Raw genomic sequence first — 20,642 nt, forward strand, 5'->3', positions numbered from 1 at the left:
AACACCTTCGTGTTCACAGTACTTATTATTGGGAACTTAAAATAGTATAGATGGAAAGAGCTTTATATAATGGGTACAAGTGCTTGGGCACTTAATCTCAACCGACATATAATTTTTATTCAGGTTTGTACTATTACGAACCAGTACACTTGTGAAATGGCATTTAATAGTGTGTTCCTTGTTATAAAACCTATTAAGAAATAGTCTTGTTTGGTGCTCAAAGGAAACCATTAAGGGAAATAAAAATCGCACTAATTTTCCCAATCTCAACTACTAGATCATGACACAAAATCCTGAATAAATCTCTGGGGTTACAGCGACTACAAAGTCAGTGACAGTCTTAATTTATTATTGTCATCTTTCTAATGTTTATTCTTTTTTGTCTGTTTATTCTGTCTTAATGTTTATTCTTGTTTCTTTAATGTTTATTCTCGTCTCTCTATTTATTCTCGTCTCTCTATTCTAGTTTCGGATGTTTATTCTCATCTCTCTATTCTAGTCTTTCTGAAGTTTATTCTCATCTCTCTATTCTAGTCTCTCTGATGTTTATTCTAATCTCTACGATTATTCTCGTCTCTCTGATGTTTATTCTAATCTCTACGATTATTCTCGTCTCTCTATTCTCGTCTCTCTGATGTTTATTCTAATCTCTACGATTATTCTCGTCTCCCCAGTGTTTATCCTCGGTACCTGGTTGTATATTTTGCAGGACACACAGAGACTGTTGTACAGCTGTCCCATCAGTACACACACACGGTGTTCCCAGACTTCCTCAAACAGCTGCGGCTCCAGGGCTGGGAGACGCATCGGGCGCTGCTTAGTGCTGACGAGTGGAGGGCCAATTGGGTGTTCACCAGGCTCGCAGACAAGAAAATATTCTGAGATTTCATCAACGTCCTCTCTCACGCAAACACGACTAGTATATCAGACTGTGGTATGTGCTATCCTGTCTATGGGATGGTGCATATAAAAGATCCCTTGCTACTAATAGAAAAAATGTAGCGGGTTTCCTCTCTAAGACTAAATGTCAAAATTACCAAATGTTTGACATCCAATAGCTGATGATTAATAAATCAGTGTGCTCTTGTGATGTCGTTAAACAAAACGAAATTCAAAGAAATATGCTCAGGTTTTTCATTATTACCATCCTCGACATAAGGAAAGATCTTGAAATGGACATCACTGGATCTGGTTTCTCTCAAGAGACTAGAGATTAGTGGAGTTTGCTAGTTCTTGTTACAAGTACGGTTTTTCAAAGAATGAATGTTAAGGACAAAAATTATAACTCACATAAGGAAAGCTTAACTGATGAATAGATTAGTATATTCTTTTGGCATATGAAGATCACAAACTATACCAGTCTTTTTTAAGAAGCAGGTAGCAAAATAATTAGAATAATTAGAATATTTTAGACCTTGATACATTCCAACATTTATATGAACACGACTGTTGGGAATACCTGGATCCATTTCCGGAATCGTCTGCAGAAACCAGCTTGCTATACATGTCTACATGTTGCAAGTTCCGTATTAAAGAAAAAATAAACAAGTTTATGAATGTATTAAAAGATTTATTTTGTTTCTATGTACAGCAAGAATATTGCACATGACGATGACATTCCATAGATATGTTTCGCACTCAGACATTTAATTAATGACAAGACAGAGAAAACTGTAGACACCAGCAAGTCCTGCTATTTCCTAACACATGGTACTCACGCAAAATGATCATTTGGCATGATTCCATGTGTAAACATAAGCAACTAGATAAAACAGATGATGAAGAAGTTTCTAATTTATAACTATAGAAATGATAAAAATTCTGTAAATGTAATTGTTTGTGATATTATTTTTGAGAACTTCAAATCAAAAAAATGTATTTCAAAATTTTTATGCTTGTGGTGCAGACATTAAACCGATTAAAACATTTTGAAGACCTTATTTTCAGTTTAATATGCCACCAAGTGGTAAGCATTCCTCCAGACATTCACACTGGGTGGAGAATTTGAATGCCATTTACTTTAAGTCTAATATACTGTTCTTGGAGTGTCCCCTCTCCCTAGTAAAAAAATAAAAAAATAATGTTTATTGGAGCAATTTATTTCTTTTTAGAGAAGGATATAATATCTTGGTCAGCTTGACGTTTCTGGGAAAGACTGCCATACAATTAATGCATGTTGGTTTACTTTTGAATACTGTAGCTGTAACGTCTCCCTTGAAAAATCCTCACTGAACAGGTTATGATAATGATGAAGTCTTCCTGGTGTCTACGTGTATCCAGATACTCCACACAACACAACACACTCTCAAATCACGCATATACATCATTAAAGTTGTCTTGTAGGAGTAAGCACTGCTGCTGTTTGAACCAATAGATCCATGATTGAATCCCCTTGTTTAAAGTGATCACACACTATCACTGCTTTAGGTAATGGAATGATGAGTGTTTTACAAAGTACATGTACCACTCTGTCACAAGTGTGTACAGTTTGTACATACAGATAACAATCAAATGCACACCTTCACAGTTGCTAGGAGACAGAAACTTGTATATTCAGACAAAAACAAACTTGAAGGTAAATAAACTCGTTTCTTCTGCCATGTTTTGTATACATCCCTTCATAAACTTAGAACATTTGGTTGTTAATTTTTTTTAAATATAAAATGTTTTTTAAAATACTATGATTATTATCTTTTCCACTTTACATATTTATATTTTGTTTTTAGCTTTATGAAACATCTAAAATGAAATAAAATTTATATGTCCGATTGTTCCATTTCAATATGAACAGACTTTACATCCAGGAATGCTGGTGCCTGGAATGATGTTAGTTAAAAGTTGTTTTTGTTAAAAGGTGGCCATCTGTTCGCATTAGTTACGATTTTTCTATAAAACTGTTTAGATACTTATGGATTCTGAATGTTTAGCAATAAAGTACTGTTACATTAAGTTTTGTTCTATCATATTCAGTTTTTGTCCCTGGGTTAGAAAGGTTGAAATCGCAACACTTCATTCAGACTGAATTATATCTAAAATTACTGGTTTATATATTAAACACACCTGAACAGACAAATTAAAGTAACTTCATCATGATGAAATAATCTGGGGCCTAATTCACAAAGGTCTCTTAGTCTCTGCCAGAAAACAAACCATCCTCTTTGCAAGTCTTTTAACATTGCACTGCAAGATTGCAAAGTTGCAAGAGTTTAGTGAATTAGGCCCCTGTTCAACAAATCCTCTTGGGTATATGGGCCCAGCTGCAAGCAGAATATGCCCATTTAGTTACATGTGTACATACCCAGTGGAAGAGATCTCCAATAGATAAACTAGAGACCCCAGCAGTATATTTTGTGAAGTGGAAATGTTGATGCACTAAGACACTGTCACATGAGTGTTGTTTATGAAGGACAGTGTATACAGTTGCATGACAAAGAGGAATCAACGAAGCGTTCCTGGAGAAGTACATAAAACATTGTGGGCCTAATTTACGAAGCCTGGTTTTTTTTAAATGCAGGCATTTAAGCTTTGTAAATGTATGTAGTTACATGTGTGTAAGACAGGCATTTAAGCTTTGTAAATGTATGTAGTTACATGTGTGCAAGACAGGCATTTAAGCTTTGTAAATGTATGTAGTTACATGTGTGTAAGACATAAACAGGCTTTGTAAATTCTGCCCCTTTTGTGTAAATGGTATCTACACGAGGATGTTGACCTGCAGGTCCGAATCACAGCATTCAATGGGTGTTCACTTAACAGACAGACCTTGTGAGTGGTCATCCAAATAGGAAAGTTTTTATGATTGAATGTTCGATACTTACTGTTCATTACTAACCCACTAGGCTATTTGCAGTTTTTACTTCATGAATATTGATTTTAAACGTAATCTGCTCCAACGTGTTTTAATATAATTTACATTGTCATGATTTATCAACAAGCTGAATTTGATGCATTTTTCTTTTTAGAATACATTCAACAAACAAGCTCATTTGTGATCAAGCTTATTAAATTTTGTAATATTTCTTTCTTTTTTCTTTAAATTTGGCCAATAAAACTAGTTCGGCTGTATATTTATAAATACAACTAGCCAAGTGGCTAAAAATAATAATAAAATAAAAAGCAGCTGAGTAAATATCTACTTTTGGCTGTTATCATGTTGACCAATAGCATAGTATTCACATTGTGGATGTTCAAGTTGAAAATACCTGCTCGAAATTCAAAAGTTGATCACATATGAACCAAAAATGTCTACAGAAAATGTTCACACTACACATCAAAAACTGGTCTTTGTATGAATTGTGCAACAAGCTCAATATTTGGCTAATAAAATGATATATTCAGCCTAGGGATTTTCGAAGCCACATTGTATCTTAGCGCTACAAAATAGTAAAACCATCAAAGACTATGACATCATTACAGCACACACCATAGTGACGATGATTTTACAATTTCATAGTGTGCTAAGATGGCTTTGAAAATATGGGCCCAGATTCAAAGTTGTAAAAGCTGTAAACAAAATTCTTGCTTATAAAAATTATATATCGGAAGTTTATTTTATTATAGATTTGTACATATTTAGATGAATTACATTGTAACAATAATATGACTGCACAGACATTCATACAGTACAATATCCGATGGACATACAGTCGCACGCAGCAGTATAAGGCAATATCAAACTTACATAGGAAACAAACATGTCAAACATACAATATAGTAGTAACATACCGTTTTAATTTCATGATTAGTATGGCCAGCTTGACATCATTTTCACAACACTGAATATCTTGCTAAACAGAACATGTGCCTTCATTTCAGAATTAGTTTCTTTAATTACACAGATATTTGTGAATTTATCCATGTTCAATGAATGAGCCGCGTATGAAAACTGCGGCCTGTACATAGGTTTTGATGTGAGCATCTGCTAATTATTTGACTGGTTCCCATCCCGTCACAATCACTTAAAGTTAAGTACGAAAACCAGGTGAGTGTGTATTTTATAAGAATACCGGAGTGCTAGCAGTAAATGGACATGGGTCTGGTTCACCCAGCTCTAAATACTGACAGTGTTTCAGAAACCAAGTGACACACCAGAACTGAATGTCGAGAGAGCGGTGGAAGCTGTTGTAGGTGAGATTAGACTGAGACAAAGCTAGAAGCAGATTTTCATGTTTGACAAGCATAAGCACCACTTCCTTTTTCCTCAGTAAATTTTCCCTCGGTAAATAAAATGGCACTTTTGCTTCTCTCTGTAAATGAAATGACATCCCTTGGTAAACAAAATGGTATCACTTCTGTGTTCCTTAGTAATTAAAATGTCACCACTTCTGCGTCCATTAGTAAACAAAATGGCATCACTTTTGCTTCCCTTAGTAATTAAAATGTCACCACTTTTGCTTCCCTTAGTAATTAAAATGTCACCACTTCTGCGTCCCTTAGTAATTAAAATGTCACCACTTCTGCTCTGTAAATAAAATGGTGGCTGCAGTCTCCGGTGAGAAAAGACTGCGATGAAGGCACAAGATCTGTTCAGAACATATTCCTGATTGTTGAGAAGCAACGGCTCGAAGGAATCACTCCCGCCAAGTGAGAGAGGAAAAAACCAAAAACTGCAATAATGAATAGTAAGACCGGATATCACAGCTGAAGAGCAGATTTCATAGTCTGTGTTACACGTATTTCCAATACAAGTCGCCTCTCATTGTTTAGTACAGCACAGACACAACAATGACATGATGTGAAGAAGAACAGAAATAATGACAAGATGAACCATCGACATGAAAACCAGACATACAAGCCCATCACAAACTGTTTGTGTCAATAGCACCAAACAAAAACACATCCTCACTAACATTATTTTTATGGTTTTGGCTGTGAGAAGTTCAGTCTCATTTGCAGCAAATAATGAGATACCTTATTTTAGCCCAGAGTAATGATGGATGTGAACATTCTGTTTAGACTTGAAACCATTTACTGAATCAACTGATCAAAACCCACTAAGAATATTTGTTTTGTTTCTAATGCTAGTAACAAAAGGAAATGCAATATTGGGTTTATTCTGCGACAATAGAACTTGTGTTCACCGAACTGACACAACAAGATATACCCAACACCCTTTGTTATCGACCAGTTACACTGTATTTCTCCTACAATTAAAAAGAATAAATTGCAAGGTCCTTGACACAGTTCTGTGGAATTCAAGATTCAAATTAGCTTCAAGTTTACTAAACAAACTTCAGCTCATATCCAGATTCTGTTATATAAATGCTTTGTATACATGGTACCTGAACAGAATAAACAATTGTAACAACATCTCCAGTGATTATCATATAAGGTACCACACAACTGATTCCTGTTTGTCAGGTCATGGTAAATAGATTGAGGTATCACAGACTTCACGTCACAGTAAAAGAGGTGGATAAAAATACAACAGATTTAATGCCATGGACTAATAAAAAGATCTGAATATAGGGGTCGAACATATGTTGTCCCTTGCACGTTAGGTTGAAAGTACATATTACTTAATAGGGTATATATAGTCACATTAAATATTTATCAAAATGCCACTACCTGATGATCCAGTCTAGTCGCAGTGTCATGGTAGATGTAAATCAGACCAGGTGTATTCAGTGCATGATAATTATATGATGCTCCGGTAAAGAGACGACTTGGGTCACACTGTACAATCATTCAACTTTCTTCCTTTTGACAAGACAAAGAAATTACTTTTTGTTGAAAATGAAATGCTACCTGGACTGGATGTTTATGTCTGAGGTGGATGTACAATCACTACTCTGTTGTTTATGTCTGGGCTGGATGTACAATCACTACTCTGTTGTTTATGTCTGGGCTGGATGTACAATCACTACTCTGTTGTTTATGTCTGAGGTGTATGTACAATCACTACTCTGTTGTTTACGTCTGAGGTGGATGTACAATCACTACTCTGTTGTTTATGTCTGGGTTGGATTTATGATCGCTACTCTGTTATTTATGTCTGGGCTGGATGTATTGTCACTACACTTTGTTGTCTATGTCTGGGCTGGATGTCTGATGTTCATGTCACAGAGGCCAGTAGAATGAGAAGAGGAGAGACAACTGTACAGAAAGAATCTGGTTATCACAATACAGTTACACAAAGGCTGCCTGCCTGCACGCCACTCAACCTTTGCCTTAGTAAGGATGCATTGATGAAGAGATGAGCACCAATTTGTAGGCCACAGAAGTCCGATGAATACACATGTGATGAATGTTACGCGTTGAAAATGCCCTCCGTGCTGCGTGACAGCTGGATAGGGTGAGAGGGACTGCGGATTAATCGGTTCTTGGGAATCCGGTCCAGAGCTTTGGCCACCTGGCTGAAGTCCGGCCGGTCATCTGGCTTGAACACCCAACAGGACATAAGAATATCCTGGAAAACAAGAAAAGAATAATACTCTGAAACTAAGAAGACTGTTCACTGTCTTAACTATAATACATGTGCATATTTTCTCAGAATTGCTGTTTGGTCCAATCTAACAAATGAATAAGCCACTAGAGCACATTGATTAATTAATCATCAGCTATTGTTAATTCTGACATGCAGTCATCAGAGGATACCCACTACATTTTTCCATTAGCAGCAAGGGATCTTTTATATTTGACCAGTTGTGGTGCACTGGTTGAACCGAGAAAAACCCAATCAGTGGAATAAGTCCACAAAAGTAAACAACAAAACTAAACAATACAATTCTTGACAAAACAGTTTTCTTTGTAATACTTATTTTAGTAAGCATACTGTCAACAATATTGTTTAAACAAAGAAAACAGTTTTCTTTGTAATACTTATTTTAGTAAGCATACTGTCAACAATATTGTTTAAAAAAAAGAAAACAGTTTTCTTTGTAATACTTATTTTAGTAAGCATACTGCAGGGCTCGCGCTGTCGGTAGCCAAATTAGCCATTGGCTAATTTAAAAAAAAAAAGGCTAATAAAATTTGCAAGTGGCTAAAATTTTGGCTAAGGCCATTTTCTGTCTTCTGGTGTGAACAAATGGTTACATAATCTATCCGACACCTCAAACATAATAATACTACCAAATATTCAATTAGCGTAATAGCGATCTCGTGACCGGTAACGAGAAACGGTGTCATGCAGAATACAGCGTAGGCCTTATAATGTTTGCTTATTTTAATAATCACGGTTATTAATTTTAACGGCATGCATTCAACATGTATGACAGCAATGTCTGGAAGATCTGTAACTTGTTATTTTTACTTTGTAAAATCTATGAACCAAAGTAATAAAAACAGACCGACAATGCGTGTCTATTTGAATACAAATGCCAGTTCAGGGCCAAAAGATATGTAGGCCATCTCAAGGTCTGAGTTCAGCCAGATCAAGCGAAAACAAAACGTTCGTTTTCGTTAGACTAGTTTGTGCGCTTCATGTTAAACCAAATGGACACAACGAACACCAAACAGTTCACGAACGTTAGGAAGAACGTTAGTTGGCTGAACTGAGGACAGCTCTCGGTGCGAATATACGTCACGCTTCAGAGTCGGCTGACACTCGCGTGTCAAGAGACATCGTTGCGGACATTAAACAATACGATTACGCAAAAGTAAATCTTGATGTAAATTTGTAGAAAAACAATAGTTATTCGTATCAATGAATACCTAACTGCAGTTTTTGTTTATTCCTTTGTCTTTGTTAATTTCGTACCCATGGTCGAGAGCACGCATGCAGATCGCGATCGCCGGAAATGAACATGCAGTATTTAAATTATACAAATTGCAGTTAAATGTACACTGAATAAAATTAGTTTACAATAATCATATTTGTTAGATAATTTTAGATATACATTTGTAAGACTGTGAGGTGACATTTAATAAGTTTTTAAAAAGACCGTAAATATTAATTTTATTAAGGGATTTGTTGTTGGGTTTGGGTTTTTTTTTTTGGGGGGGGGGGGTGTTTAATAAATGGAGTATACTGTGGTGAAGTCGGCATTCTTAGCCGAGGTATTTTGTAAGCAGAAATCACAACAAGCATTTAACACGACGCTGAAATCAACAGCAACAACATGGCACAAATTATGAAATCGTTTAGGGTGGGGAATTGATGGGTCACTTAAAAAAAAGAGAACAAAAAAAGTTATTTAAACTAACATAAATGTTGCTATTTAAAGAAATAATGAGTTCTATATATATAAAAAAAAGCTGTCAAATTTTTATTTGGTTAAAAAGGAAGAAAGAAAAAACACCACCATCCATAAAGATCCAAAAATCGTGTTAATTTAATGTCATAGGCCTTAGAAGTGGGGGTGGGTGTATGGGGTACTGGCTTCAAACTGAACCAACCCCACCCCCGCTGAAAAAAACTCGAAGTAATATATTAACTGCCCCTACCCCCATTGAGGTTTTGTTATTCCTATTTATTCCAGTTTGTACACAATTAGCTGAAAAAGATACATTTTCATATATAAATACTCTATACAGTACTGCGTAAAAAAAATTGGCTAAAACATTTTCAATATGGCTAATAAAAATTCCATTTGGCTAATATTTTGGCTACAGGTATTTTTGATCCAGGGTGAGCCCTGATACTGTTAACAATATTGTTTAAAAAAAAAGAAACCAGTTTTCTTTGTAATACTTATTTTAGTAAGCATACTGTCAACAATATTGTTTAAAAAAAAGAAAACTGTTTTCTTTGTAATACTTATTTTAGTAAGCATACTGTCAACAATATTGTTTAAAAAAAGAAAACAGTTTTCTTTGTAATACTTATTTTAGTAAGCATACTGTCAACAATATTGTTTAAAAAAAAGAAAACTGTTTTCTTTGTAATACTTATTTTAGTAAGCATACTGTCAACAATATTGTTTAAAAAAAGAAAACAGTTTTCTTTGTAATACTTATTTTAGTAAGCATACTGTCAACAATATTGTTTAAAAAAAAGAAAACTGTTTTCTTTGTAATACTTATTTTAGTAAGCATACTGTCAACAATATTGTTTTAAAAAAAAGAAAACAGTTTTCTTTGTAATACTTATTTTAGTAAGCATACTGTCAACAATATTGTTTAAAAAAAAGAAACCAGTTTGCTTTGTTCAATGACACCACTAATCATCGGCTATTGGATCAAACATTTGGTAATTTGGCATTTAGTTTTAGAGAGGAAACCCGCTGCATTTTACCATTAGTAGTAAGGGATCTTTTATATGCACCATCCCAGAGACGGGATAACATACCACAACCTTTGATACAGGAGTGGTGCACTGACTAGAACGAGAAATAACCCAACGAGTCTATTGTTAATCAAATATAGTGAAACAAAAGTCCTAATATGTGTGTGAAATTTCATGTAGCACATTGCTTTTAATTTAGCAGCAGACAGAGAAGATACAATTTTTAACCAATCATAGATCCTTTTAATAACTGGCCTAGAAAGAGAGAGAAAAAAGTGTACTATAAATGTCCTTACAAAGCACATCAAAACTGTTTTGTCACAATCTATTCACTAGTTCTGGAGATGTTTTAGTCAGTGACAAGCTACCACACCAAATTAAAGCACATAAAAACATATGAAGACACATAATAATGTTTTTTTTAACCTCTGTCAGGTTCCAACGGCATGCTAACTATAGAGATAAGAAAACAGATTGACAGAAGCATAAAATAATGGACATACCTGCTATATAATGATCTAAATGTGAAAACAAAGTGAAGACAATTCTGCTATAAACAAGACTTGTTACCTTGACCTCACGTGGAGCACCAACAGTTGACAGTGACTGCTTCATTCCCCGGCCAACCTGCCAGATGATTGTTTCCGACGGCTGATTCCGGAACGGCCAGTCACCACACAGCAACTCATACCACACAGTTCTGAAAGTAGTAAAAAATAATAGCTTTCAAAACCATTCCTAACAAGAGTTTGTGAGAAATGCAGATGAATGTGAAACTTTAGCATCAAGCAAAATGCAAAAGTTGAGGTTGTGGCCACCACCAAAAAAGTAATAACTATATCTTGCCTTTTTACTTCGTAAAGGTGAGACAAACATGTAGTAAAAATTGAAATTAGGCACATTAACCTTCTGACTACTGCAGGCGAGATATCTCGCCCGTCAGTTGATATACTGTACACTGTATACAGTGCATTCCCCAATTCATATTTCCCGCCGTTTTGCACACGACACTCACCGGAAACGGAAATATAATTAAAGAAAAAAGATTTTTTTTCAAAATGGTGGCTTTTGTTTTGATTTTTTCAATTGAAAATACCTTGAAATGTTGAGTTCAAAAAGTGGTTTTCGGCAAGTATTTTCGCTTGACAACAATGGCGGCACGTCGCGGTCATTTTCAGGGATCGATAGCTGATTGTGACAGCTAATTTGATAATAAATTTGATCGTTTTACCAACAACGAAAATTACCAAATATTGCAATATGAATCTTAGTTTGGGTTTTAAAAAAAATTCTGGTCAGAAAACCACTGTTATCGGGAATAATGGACATAAATACTGGACAGCTGGCCACAAATGCCCGTAAGTAAACGCAACTTTTTCGATTTTTTGCCTAATTTTAATCACCATTAGCCGATCTAAAATAATAAAAATTAAAAAAAAAAAACACGAAAATAATACCTACCAATTCATATATGAACTTTATTTCATGTATTTATAAAACATTTAAGTGAATATATGAGTAAAAATTATAAACTTGTACCCACTCAACGTGGTTTTTGTTAAAAATTAATCCAGTAGTCTAAAGGTTAACAAGCAAAACAATTTACTATAAACACCAGGCCATCTAATGCTGTAATAAATAATGGTAAATATACCAGTAACATGTTCAATAGGTCCAACGTTTGTGGTCATTGGCCAGATTGCATTTTGCACCTAACATTAAATGAATGATTGAATCACATTAAACATTTACTCACATTTTTAGCTGTATTTTTACACTAAACGTCTCATTACAAGAATTGCCATTGTCCAAGTAACAAGAAATCCACGGAATTAAATGTCTCGCCTACCAAAACAAATTTCAGTTCAGTGTTATGAACATTCATAGGTGCAACTATAAACCTAGTTTCAGCTCACTGTGATGAACATCCATAGGTGCAACTATAAACCCAGTTTCAGCTCACTGTGATGAACATCCATAGGTGCAACTATAAACCCAGTTTCAGCTCACTGTGATGAACATCCATAGGTACAACTATAAACCAAGTTTCATTGACCTAGGATTTAGTGTTTTTAAGAAACTGATTTAAATGTGAAACTTTAACGTCAACCTTTAACACGCAACTGTCACAAAATACCTATATTTAACCTTTTTACTTCGAAAAAGGTGAGACAATAAAAAAAATCAGTGTCTGGTGATACTGACCCAAAGGCATATATGTCTGACTTGGACTTGAAGTGCAAGTTCTTGTTCTCGTGTTGCCGGGCGTGGAGAACACGGATGATTTCTGGAGATAAATAGCACAACCATCCTGGAGGTACCCGTAACCAGTCGTCTTTCCTGTGATGATAAAAACAGTTACCAGTCAGACACACATCTGGTGCAGACATCAAAAACAGTTACCAGTCAGACACACACCTACCGCAGGCATCAAAAACAGTTACCAGTCACACACACACCTACTGCAGACATCAAAAACAGTTACCAGTCAGACACACACCTACTGCAGGCATCAAAAACAGTTACCAGTCAGACACACATCTACTGCAGGCATCAAAAACAGTTACCAGTCAGACACACATCTACTGCAGGCATAAAAAACAGTTACCAGTCAGACATACATCAACTGCAGACATCAAAAACAGTTACCAGTCAGACACACATCTGGTGCAGACATCAAAAACAGTTACCAGTCAGACACACACCTACTGCAGGCATCAAAAACAGTTACCAGTCAGACACACATCTGGTGCAGACATCAAAAACAGTTACCAGTCAGACACGCATCTACTGCAGACATCAAAAACAGTTACCAGTCAGACACATATCAACTGCAGACATCAAAAACAGTTACCAGTCAGACACACATCCACTGCAGACATCAAAATAAGTCAATAACAGTTGTTCAATTTACCATAAGTCAAGAAAATCAAAAACAATACTTCACCCTCCACAAAATCTTAATAAACAAAAACTATGTCACCTAAATTTTGATCAGTTAACAATTGTTAATGGGAAATAAATTAAGACAAATTGAAATGCTATTATTAGATTTGAAAAGTAGATAAACGTAAAATGTACTTACTTGTTTCCCCGACATATCTTTGTGATGGTGAACAGCCCAAAGTCAGTGATGACAACTTTGCCACTGTCCAAGAATATATTTTTTGTTCTCAAGTCTTTGTGAACAATCCCCTTTGCATGCAAGTAGCCCATACCCTGAAAAAAAAGGAAACCACAATTCTTCACATTTATGGATTTAAAAACCCCCATTTTAACCCTCTTTGAGAATGACTCCAGTAATAAGTTAAAATAATTGAATGATCCACACATAAGTGAAACAGCTGCAGTGCTCAAAGTTGTAACAGTCAGTGCTCGATGCTATCAAGACCTGAGGCAGGCTTCATAATAAACTACAATGTCAATTTATGACAGTTATATATCAGAAATCTTGAATGTTTTTGGCAAATACGATTGATATAACATCTTGGGAAATTGGAGATTTATATCACATCCATCATACAAGTGTGTCTTGTGAGATATGATCATAGATTTCACTCAATAAAATACAAATCTCACAACATGAAATATCCTCTAGTTATGACTGTATTGTTATCATCTTAATTTAAATGTAGTATTTGTCATGGTCATGTGAGCTGTTAAATTTGTGCTATTAAACATTTACAGTACTATAACAGAACTGTACATGTGTTATCTGTGTGCTGTATCATGGCTCAGTTTAATTTAAATACAACAATAGGACTGTACCTGTGTTATCTATGATGCTACTATAATAGCTCGGTTTTATTTAAATACAACAATAAGACTGTACCTGTGCTATCTGTGATGCTACTATCATGGCTCAGTTTGGCTTAATTGGATATAAGCACGAAAATAAGTTGAAATGAAATGAAATAGGACTGTACCTGTGTTATCTGTGTGTTGCTATCATGGCTCAGTTTAATTTAAATACAACAATAGGACTGTACCTGTGCTATCTGTGATGCTACTATCATGGCTCGGTTTAATTTAAATACAATAGGACTGTACCTGTGTGCTGCTATCATGGCTCGGTTTTATTTAAATACAACAATAGGACTGTACCTGTGCTATCTGTGTGTTGCTATCATGGCTCAGTTTAATTTAAATACAATAGGACTGTACCTGTGTGCTGCTATCATGGCTCGGTTTTATTTAAATACAACAATAGGACTGTACCTGTGCTATCTGTGATGATACTATCAGGACTCGGTTTAATTTAAATACAACAATAGGACTGTACCTGTGCTATCTGTGATGATACTATCAGGACTCGGTTTAATTTAAATACAACAATAGGACTGTACCTGTGCTATCTGTGATGCTACTATCTTAGCTCAGTTTAATTTAAATACAATAGGACTGTACCTGTGCTATCTGTGATGCTACTATCATGGCTCAGTTTAATTTAAATACAACAATAGGACTGTACATGTGCTATCTGTGATGCTACTATCAGGACTCGGTTTAATTTAAATACAACAATAGGACTGTACCTGTGTTATCTGTGATGCTACTATCTTAGCTCAGTTTAATTTAAATACAATAGGACTGTACCTGTGCTATCTGTGATGATACTATCAGGACTCGGTTTAATTTAAATACAACAATAGGACTGTACCTGTGCTATCTGTGATGATACTATCAGGACTCGGTTTAATTTAAATACAACAATAGGACTGTACCTGTGCTATCTGTGATGATACTATCAGGACTCGGTTTAATTTAAATACAACAATAGGACTGTACCTGTGCTATCTGTGATGATACTATCAGGACTCGGTTTAATTTAAATACAACAATAGGACTGTACCTGTGCTATCTGTGATGCTACTATCATGGCTCAGTTTAATTTAAATACAACAATAGGAATGTACCTGTGCTATCTGTGATGCTACTATCATGGCTCGGTTTAATTAAATTCAACAATAGGAATGTACCTGTGCTATCTGTGATGCTACTATCATGGCTCGGTTTAATTAAATACAACAATAGAAATGTACCTGTGCAATCTGTGATGCTACTATCATGGCTCGGTTTAATTTAAATTGTTCCCTCTTCTCATGAATAATACTGTACAATGTTTCACCTTTACAAAAACTGAAATAAAAAACCAACAAATTGATTAACATAATGACAACTGCCCTGATTTTGCTGTCACTGTAATGTGTATATGACTAACACTAATCTTTTTGACTACTTATATTATGATTTAAATACATTTTCTCATTTAGGATATTAGTTGCTGTATATCGATGTGTTTCTATCTATCCTAATATTTGCAGTATCCCAAACTGTATTTTATTTCCCAATAATTTTGTACATACAAAAAACCAACCCCTCAAGACACCAATGGAGTCTGAGACCTTAATGTCATGGCAAAGCCATACAAATTGCAAGTGTGACATATTTAAAAATTTGAGTCTAAACTCTAAAGTTTTATAAGAAAGAGCCCAGATTAAATAATTACCAGATGTACCTCAATTGTTTAAAACAAGACAGACAATCTTACCTGGTAACAATGGCTAATCTTGGTATTTTCATACATGCCCCCATAAATAACACTAAATTTTCATGTCTTGTTTTCCTTAATAAAGCAATCTGAAATAAACAAGAAACATGTCAGAATAACAACTCTAATAAGGTATATCAGTTCTTTTAAAAATAATTTGAACAATATCAGTATGATTCGTAGCAAACAATATATATTAGATATTTGGTAAAAAAAAAATCATTTTCATAATTTTTATTAGCAACTTCCTATTTAACATTTTTAGAACTGTGTAGCATTCACTGTAGCGATAGTGAATGAAATGTCCCCTGATTAAAAAATAACTTTAGTTTAACCTGTCCACATTTTCTAGCATTGTCACCAACAGCAGGGGTTGAAATGGTCTATTGGCCTGTCTATTGACTTACCTCTAGTTTGAAAGCCGTCAGTTGGTCCTGGTTTTCAGAATCACTAAGGTTGTCCATGTCCAACACTTTTATTGCAACATGGCCATGCCAGTGACCTCTGAAATACAAACACAACACCAATCAGACTTTTAGATTGCATCAGAGTCATGGCGATAAACATTGTGACCAAAATATGTATACAAAACACGAGCCAGCCCCAACAAAATACAAGCATGTTGACTTCAAAATGTGTATACAAAACACGAGCCAGCCCCAACAAAATACAAGCATGTTGACTTCAAAATAATACAAGCATGTTGACTTCAAAATGTGTATACAAAACACGAGCCAGCCCCAACAAAATACAAGCATGTTGACTTCAAAATGACTGAAAAGTTAAACTAATTTGATTAAAGTAACATGTAATGCATTTCTTTGTAACTACAAGCCTTCGGCAGCCATTATTAACATTTCAGCACTAAAAAGTCCCCAGTGGGCTGAGAACATACAACACACTTGTACCCAAATTAGTGACATTTAAAGCCCTGCCAATAAAAACATGACCATCAGTTTTATAAAGTTTGTTGTGTTTAACGACATCACTAGAGCACATTGATTTATTAATCATCAGCTATTAGATGTCAACCATTTGGTAATTGTGACATATAGTCTTAGAGGAAACCCGCTACATTTTTCCAGTAGTAGCAAGGGATCTTTTACATGCACCATCCCACAGACAGGATAGCATATACCAAGACCTTTGATACACAAGTCGTGGTGCACAGGCTGGAACAAGAAATTGTTCACTGAGCCCACTGACAGGGATCAATCTCACACCGACCACACTTCAAGTGAGCGCTTTACCACTGGGCTACATCTCGTCTCTAAAACACTTATTGTCAGATGTTAAGGTAGACATAACCTACACAGTGAATGAAATCATATGATGTACTAACTTGTAAACCACTCCACTTCTTCCTTTACCAATGGCATCTCCGATTTGGAGATCTTCGTAGGGAATGTCCCATTCTTTCATTGTCACAGATAACTAAAACAGAAACGCACAGAAAATTAGAGAAAACCTGGAGTTCGGACCAGACTGCTAGCCATAGGGGGAGTGGGAAAAAACTTGGAGTTTGGACCAGACTACTAGCCGTAGGTGGAGGGAGAGAAAACTTGGAGTTTGGACCAGACTACTAGCCGTAGGGGGAGGGAGAAAAAACTTGGAGTTCGGACCAGACTACTAGCCGTAGGGGGAGTGGAAAAAAACTTGGGAGTTCGGACCAGACTACTAGCCGTAGGGGGAGGGAGAGAAAACTTGGAGTTCGGACCAGACTACTAGCCATAGGAGGGGGGAGAGAAAACTTGGAGTTCGGACCAGACTACTAGCTGTAGGGGGAGTGGGAAAAAACTTGGAGTTCGGACCAGACTACTAGCCGTAGGGGGAGGGAGAGAAAACTTGGAGTTCGGAACAGACTACTAGCCGTAGGGGGAGGGAGAGAAAACTTGGAGTTTGGACCAGACTACTAGCCGTAGGGGGAGGGAGAGAAAACCTGGAGTTTGGACTAGACTGCTAGCCATAGGGGGAGTGGGGAAAAAACTTGGGAGTTCGGACCAGACTACTAGCCATAGGGGGAGTGGGAAAAAACTTGGAGTTCGGACCAGACTACTAGCCATAGGGGGAGTGGAAAAAAACTTGGAGTTCGGACCAGACTACTAGCCATAGGGGGAGGAAGAGAAAACTTGGAGTTTGGACCAGACTACTAGCCATAGAAGGAGGGGGAGTACACTTATTTTGAGGACAGGTAATGTGAAAAGAAATACTCTTCATGCAACAAATAAAAAAGAAAACCCCCCTGAAGAAACAGTTTTAAAGATGCTATAAATAATATGTTCCTTTTGTTTAACCAATAGGTCCATGTTTGTAATTTCATATTAATTTTGTAAAATTTTAAATTATAATATTACCGTATTTGACCGGGAATAAGCCCAGGGGGCCGAGACAACTCATTGTGAGCTTAGCATGGGGTGGGCTTATTCCCAGACAAGGGGCCAGTTTTGTTGAGAAATTTTTTTTGATAATAATTAAAATAAATAATAATAATTAAATGAACTAGGAAGAAAACAAAAAACGTTCAGTAGCATATCTATTAATTAGTGTTCCATTTGTTATTAATAAATAATAATTGTTTATTAATTAAATTGTGGGTTTTTTACTAGTATCTAATTATCAGAAACGCACCTTCTATGTTACAATTACTTACCAGTGCTGTTTATTTACATCCAAAATTTAATGCTGAGAAGACTTAAAACAACATCAATTAACAACAAACTCAATAGCTATACACACGTTTCTGACACGGGCAGCCAGCTTACACTACAAAAAATTGTCAATCTAAGGTCATTGTTCTTAGCCAATCTGAATATGGTATTTGCTTAATTAGCATTAACTGCGGACCCAGTGTGGTGGTAAAAATAGACATTGGTTTTTAGTTCATACTTGGGCTTGGATACTTCAAAGAAATACTGCAGGCATGAAATTGAAAACAATGTTACACACTGTTATTGTTAGATTGCTAAATCTCACTGGTGGTAAAACATTGTGTTACATTTGTGTTTAATTATCTGCAGGAGGTATGACCTTTTAAATGAACTTTGAGCAAACTTGCAATTTCGTATTATTTATAAGGTGACAAAGTTGGGGGTGGGCTTATTTACGAATGAGGGCCTAATTTCTTAAATGCTATCAAAACGGAGGGGGTATTATTCAAAGACATGGGCTTATTTCCGGTCAAATACGGTATACTAAAAAACTGTTTTGTTATAAAATGTCATATTTTGAAGTCCCTTCGATTTTGTATGTCAAGATATATGAACAAATTCAATGTCTAAGCAATTCACTTGGCATACACACGTTTTTTTCAGTACAAGAGTTGTGTTTGGCTAAATGAATTGCTTACCTAAATATTACCTTTTAAACTCTTGGCATTTGAAAAGAGGTAGAATATTATTACGTATTAATTGTAAAAACTTGTACAATGACTTAACAAAAATGCCAACTAATTGTGATGTTTTAATACACTGATACAAACTGAAGTGACAGTGAGCTGTTACGTACGCTATTTTGCCGATTCCAGCTGGACCCCAGCGGGTCGTCCTGGCTGTCCACCGAGTCCACACGGTCCAGAAGAATCTTGTCAGAAGTATTACTCTGGAAAAACAATAGAACAAATGTAGCACACTGTTACTTGATGAGGCATTACACGCAAAGTATCTTTTCATATAAATATTTTTAAAAGGTCATTAGTTGGGGGTTTTAAAAATTAAATCTGCCACAAATATGTTTCCTAATTCTCTTCTAAGATCTCCACACAGCATGTATCACGTACCATTAACATAAAATTAATATCAACTCGCATACCAAGTAAAAATAGTATTTTGTGTTTCCTAATTCTCTTCTAAGATCTCCACACAGCATGTATCACGTACCATTAACATAAAATTAATATCAACTCGCATACCAAGTAAAAATAGTATTTTGTGTTTCCTAATTCTCTTCTAAGATCTCCACACAGCATGTATCATGTACCATTAACATAAAATTAATATCAACTCGCATACCAAGTAAAAATAGTATTTTGTATAATGTTAAACTGTAGTACTGCACATCAATGAAGTAGTTGAACAAATAAAAACATTGTCAGTGGCGAATCCAGAAAATCCATTTAGGAGGGGCCACAGTGACTTGAAGTGGAATGCCAAATGAACTTTGGGGGAGGTTTGAAGAGGGATCGTAAAACAATTAAAATTAATATATAATAAAATTCAAAAATTATCACAAAATTTAGGGTCCCCCCCCACCCCCCCATAGATCCACCTCTGATTGTAACCATTAGAATTTACATTTGTCACAAACAAACACCACATTATTAAATACATTTGTTAACAGTCATTTCATTTAAGCAGCTACAAAAGTTGACTCTACTTACATCTATGAGAGTTTTATCACTGTCATTGGAAGTATTTGTGTTGACAACATCACTGAAACAGAAATCAAATAATGTACAAGCTGCATTAAAGCCATAAAAAGTTACTAAGACCAACAAAGAAATTAAATCATAAAAACAAAATGAGAGAAAGCATTTTTAATATGCATTCCCACAGAAAGAATAACACACAACAAATCAGTCTTGGTAACTGAGCTAGAGAGAAAGGCCCCTGTCTGTCTGTCTCCGTCTCTCTCTCTCTCTCTTGCTGTCAAAACTATGTATGAAATGATTAGCAGGTTGAATTGATAACAAACTCACATATCATGATTATTGTGACGTTCTTTTAACACAAAGTCATCCGGTAAAGTGGAAACATTCTTATCAGCAGGCACATCTGAAAAACAAAAGAGGTGATTATTTCTTATGAAATGTCTATGGTTTACTTAAAATTAAACAATACTAAACATTTATTAATAGTAACTATATCCAAAGCAATATTTTACAATGAACAAGAGAAAATTACTGTTTTAAATCGGACTAGAACACAG

General features: G+C 35.5%; 2 protein-coding genes across 6 annotated transcripts in view; one reads left to right on the forward strand and one right to left on the reverse strand.

The window, feature by feature from the left end:
* The window catches only part of LOC121369323 (RUS family member 1-like), a 25,043-nt gene extending 22,094 nt beyond the window's left edge, over window positions 1-2,949 (forward strand). For both annotated transcript variants that reach the window (XM_041494308.1, XM_041494309.1), the window contains exon 14: window positions 710-2,949. In XM_041494308.1, the coding sequence (XP_041350242.1) occupies window positions 710-882 (173 nt within the window). In that variant the 3' untranslated portion in view covers window positions 883-2,949. The remainder of the gene's footprint in view (window positions 1-709) is intronic.
* Window positions 1,556-20,642, reverse strand: part of LOC121369322 (kinase suppressor of Ras 2-like) — a 47,546-nt gene continuing 28,459 nt past the window's right edge. For all 4 annotated transcript variants that reach the window (XM_041494306.1, XM_041494307.1, XM_041494304.1 and 1 more), the window contains exons 10-20: window positions 20,413-20,488; window positions 20,095-20,146; window positions 19,224-19,316; window positions 17,062-17,153; window positions 16,127-16,223; window positions 15,720-15,808; window positions 15,211-15,307; window positions 13,254-13,387; window positions 12,374-12,508; window positions 10,739-10,868; window positions 1,556-7,408 (exon numbers count right to left, since the gene is read on the reverse strand). In XM_041494306.1, coding sequence (XP_041350240.1) covers window positions 7,250-7,408; window positions 10,739-10,868; window positions 12,374-12,508; window positions 13,254-13,387; window positions 15,211-15,307; window positions 15,720-15,808; window positions 16,127-16,223; window positions 17,062-17,153; window positions 19,224-19,316; window positions 20,095-20,146; window positions 20,413-20,488 — 1,154 coding nt within the window. In that variant the 3' untranslated portion in view covers window positions 1,556-7,249. The remainder of the gene's footprint in view (window positions 7,409-10,738; window positions 10,869-12,373; window positions 12,509-13,253; window positions 13,388-15,210; window positions 15,308-15,719; window positions 15,809-16,126; window positions 16,224-17,061; window positions 17,154-19,223; window positions 19,317-20,094; window positions 20,147-20,412; window positions 20,489-20,642) is intronic.

This window comes from Gigantopelta aegis, chromosome 3 (genome assembly GCF_016097555.1).
Source record: "Gigantopelta aegis isolate Gae_Host chromosome 3, Gae_host_genome, whole genome shotgun sequence".
NCBI classification, from domain to species: domain Eukaryota; kingdom Metazoa; phylum Mollusca; class Gastropoda; order Neomphalida; family Peltospiridae; genus Gigantopelta; species Gigantopelta aegis.